This window comes from Capsicum annuum, unplaced genomic scaffold (genome assembly GCF_002878395.1).
Source record: "Capsicum annuum cultivar UCD-10X-F1 unplaced genomic scaffold, UCD10Xv1.1 ctg80031, whole genome shotgun sequence".
NCBI lineage: Eukaryota > Viridiplantae > Streptophyta > Magnoliopsida > Solanales > Solanaceae > Capsicum > Capsicum annuum.
The window spans coordinates 1-4,101 of record NW_025890661.1 but is presented as its reverse complement, the minus strand read 5'-3'; the positions used below and the strand labels follow the sequence as shown (position 1 = coordinate 4,101).

Below are 4,101 nucleotides of genomic sequence, written 5' to 3'. Positions count from 1 at the left end.
TTTCAGCCATACGTTGAAGCTGAGGTAAGACATATTCGACAATCTCGCGCTCAATGTAACCATTCAAAATCAAACCATGGAAATCTCTTACGTTGGAACACACTTTCTGAAGAATCTCATACTGAGTCACCAATGGAAAAATGGACAGATGATGGAGATTCTGGAGGAAGTTCAGCTGCTCCTCAGTCATCGTGGCACTTGATGTAGAATGATGACATGAGCCGATACAATCATCGATATTATCCCTGAGGCTAGGAAGGACAAGATCCATGTTGTATTTACACCCAACGTTGCTGTCAAAATCATCCAAAATTGGCCGAAGCAGATTGTCAAACCATTGTCTTGAATCACTCATTTTATCTTCAAACTCTTCCAAATCACAATGAGAAAGCTGGACGTACGTACAAATAAATGCCAGCACCGATTTCAGCACTTCAATTTGATTGGCCATGTTGACAGCATTTTTACCTCCTTCATTCTTTAACCCCCTCCAAGAAATCCAGAACGTTGACAACGTCCTTGCGAAGAGCAGAAAATGACAACTGCCAAATGACCAGACCATTGTTTTATTTATTTTCTATATTTATCAGAATATCAACTAAATAAGCAAACCCATTAAATTGAAGTCATGTATTGAATTTCATATCAGGAAGGAAAAATTTATACATTGATTTTGTACGATTGTTGGGTTTATCAGCAGTTTTGGTGCTTCGAATGTTCTATCACTCAAGGCATATATTTTTCTAGCAATTGGACTTTTGAAAAGAACTTAAAATAATTTGTAATGTGGCCATAATTTTTAGCTAATGTTTTATTCAAAATCTCTTGAAAATCTCATGATAAATGATACATTGTAAATCTCTCAAGAATTTTTTTAATTATCATTTATCATGAGATTATTTTGAGCTGTTTATTTTCTCTCAAGAACCTCCTCCTATTTATAGGGGAGATTTCTTTCACTTTGAAGACACACCATCATTTGAGACGATTTAATTGTGTTTGTTTTCGTCTTTTTCTTTTCCAACATCCAATAATTCATCGGGGCAACAATCCTTTCCAAATTCCCTTTTCTCTAATAACTCCCAACTTTCTTCTGGTCTTAGCAATCGAAGGTTATGAGGATCAGTGTTGCACTTTCCATGAAAAGCCACTTTCTTTTCTCGAGTTGTCAATATAATTCTACTTCCTTTCTCAACTTTAGGAAAAGGTCTGGTCAACTCATCCCATGTAGTAGTATCCCACACATCATCTAACACAATTAGGTACCTCTTTCCATGCAATTTTCTCCGCAGCTTGTCGGCAACATCAATATCCTCGCAGAACTTTAAATCCGAGCCAGTAACTAGATTAAAAAGTGTCACCAGCAACTTCTTCTCGTCATATTCTTGGTCAAATGTACACCATGCACGAAGGTCAAAATGACTACAAACTGATTCATCATTGTATACTTTGGATGCCAAAGTTGTTTTGCCCGATCCCGGCATACCAGTGATTGAGATGACATCAAGATCTTTCGGTTTGCTGATGAGCTTACTAATTATCCAATTTGTCTCCTCCTCAAAACCTACAATTATTTTACCAGCTGTCAGTGACTTGCTTTCAACTGGCTTCTTAGGAGAGTTCACAACAATGAGGCTCTTGTTCTTGCGAATCTTCTCAGGAAAATTGGAGACTTCTTCTCTGATAAGCTTGATCTTTCTTACGGTATAGGGAAGTGAGAAAATAAAATGTATGAGATCATTATCTTGAACAATAATCGAATCAATAACATCTTTTTCCTCATATTCCACATCTAAAATACGTGCCCAAAGATCTTTACAAAATTCTTGATCAATGTTTGCGAAAAAAGATCTTATGAATTCTAAGTCTTCTTTCACCAGCCCAATTTCTTCCTTTATCAATACAATTGAATAAGCATTGGAATCTAGCAGATCATTCAAGTGTATCTGTAGCAGATGCATGAAGAGCGGTCCATCATTCATGGGGAAGCAACGTTGAGATGGGTCTGGGGCTTTCAGATAATCATTTTTGAGATCTTCCTTGAAGAGTTCAATATTTTTCAACAAGTCTCGAGTCGCACGAATTGTTTCATCGGTACTCTCTTCATTCCTTGATTTTTCTTCTAAATCACGAACAAGAGTTGATACCTTCGTGGTATGTGCTCCAACACGTGCCAAAAGATCAAATAATTTGTCATGATGAATAAAGTCCTTCGGCATATCTGTGAGAATAATTAAAAGGAGCTCTATCATGACATGACATTTACCATGTGCTCTTGTAGATGAATCAGATACTCTCTAAGAATGTCTGGAGAGATTTCCAGGAGATGCTAAATGAAGCATCCAACTTCTACTAATGGTGAAGCTTTCAAATTTTTATAACATATTTGCATCACCTCCAGTTCAATTGGAATAATCTTCATGAGTAGATGTGCTAGCTTGAAGAGTCGAGAATCTCCATAAGTTCAACTATTCCAAAAGAAGATTCCAACTCTCTCATCCATGAGTTGAAACTGAGGCGAGACATATAGAACAATCTTGTGTTCAACGCAACCGTTCACTATCAACCCATGGAAATCTTTCATGTTGCCAGACACTTTCTGAAGAATCTCATACGGAGTCTCTAATGGAAAACTCTGTTCAGCAGCGTACTTGGATAGATAATGGAGATTCAAGAGGAGGAAGTCCAACTGCTCATCAGTCATGGTGGCACTTGATGTAGAATGGTAACATGAGATGATACAATCATCGATATTATCCATGAGGCTAGGAAGGACATGATCCATGTGGTGTTTACACCCGACGTTGTTGTCAACATCATCCAAAATTGGTCAAAGCAGATTCTCAACCTCTTGTCTTGCCTCACTCATTACATCTTCAAAAAATTTCAAATCACAATGAGAAAGCTTGACGTACGTACAAATAAATGCCAGCACCGATTTCAGCTCTTCAATTTGATTGGCCTTGTTGACAGTATTTTGACCTCCTTCATTCTTTAACCCCTCCAAGAAATCCAAAACGTTGACAACGTCCTTACGAAGAGCAGAAAATGACACCTGCCAAATGACCAAATATTATATCAAATTTTCGTTGAGAACATATATACCATGCAATAGTATTTATTCTATACAGGCAACCAACACGTACACATGTATTTTGTATGAATTTGATGTTATCTATCCGACCTAATACTTCATCCAAAATGATCGGATACTTGTTATATGCTTTATCTTCTACGAAAAAAATCAAATAACACAAATCAAAATAATGGGAAAAGGTCAAAATATACTACAAGACTTACACCAAATATGCCCTTCCCTAAAAATAATGGAGTATTTATACTCGTGGAGTAACACCAATGACTCCAGTATGTCCTTTTTGACTAATGAAAGTGAAATAGTCGATGTTAAATTTATCTTTCTATTTTTGTTGTTAAAACAAAAGCCACATGGATTTGATTAAAGAACTGGCCAGAATTTCCCACTCTACTTTCAAAACTTGTAGACATTTAATTTCCGTTTTACAATCTGAAAAAAAATTTGACCTTCTAGTGAATTGTATTTTCAGGATAATTAACACATAGTTCAACGATTTAAATGTGATAAAGTAAAGTTCAGTGATTTTAGTGAGTCAAAATTAGTTTATATATGTAACTAATTAATAGATACATACATAAGTAATGTTTAGTGATCATGACATACCTCAAAATTGTTTGCTTTCCCTTTCTCTATTTCTCCTTGTTTTTCCACGACTGTAAGTGTCTTTCAAATTTCACTAATCAAATTCTCCGAATCTGATGTAAAAAAAGTTGATAAAAACTTCATCAGGTGAAAAAAGAAAGAAACATAAAACTAATTTCATAGTAGATAAAAGTGTCTTTCAAGTTCCTTTTTCAAATTCTCAGGATCTGATGTATAAAATGTAGATAAAAAGTTTATCAGGTGAACAAAGCAGCAAAAAATGTACAAATATAAATAAGTATATAGTATTCTGTATTTACTTTCTCAATTTTTCTACAAATCTTAATACCAAAACTAAGCAAATTAAGTTTATTAGAGACTAACCTTATCACTTGATGAAAATTCTGATATAGTTGCTTTGT

General features: G+C 35.2%; 1 protein-coding gene and 1 long non-coding RNA gene across 2 annotated transcripts; both read right to left on the bottom strand.

The window, feature by feature from the left end:
- Window positions 1-615: 615 nt before the first annotated feature.
- LOC124895115 (putative late blight resistance protein homolog R1A-3) lies at window positions 616-1,633 on the bottom strand. The gene has a single exon (XM_047405568.1). It carries the CDS (start codon window positions 1,482-1,484, stop codon window positions 990-992), a length of 495 nt encoding a protein of 164 aa, XP_047261524.1. The 5' UTR covers window positions 1,485-1,633; the 3' UTR covers window positions 616-989.
- Window positions 1,634-1,759: 126 nt separating this feature from the next.
- On the bottom strand, window positions 1,760-4,101 carry LOC107853730. The gene is made up of 3 exons (XR_007051525.1): window positions 4,064-4,101; window positions 3,701-3,792; window positions 1,760-3,055 (listed from the first exon to the last, which is right to left on the bottom strand). It is a non-coding gene; the product is annotated as an uncharacterized LOC107853730 (long non-coding RNA).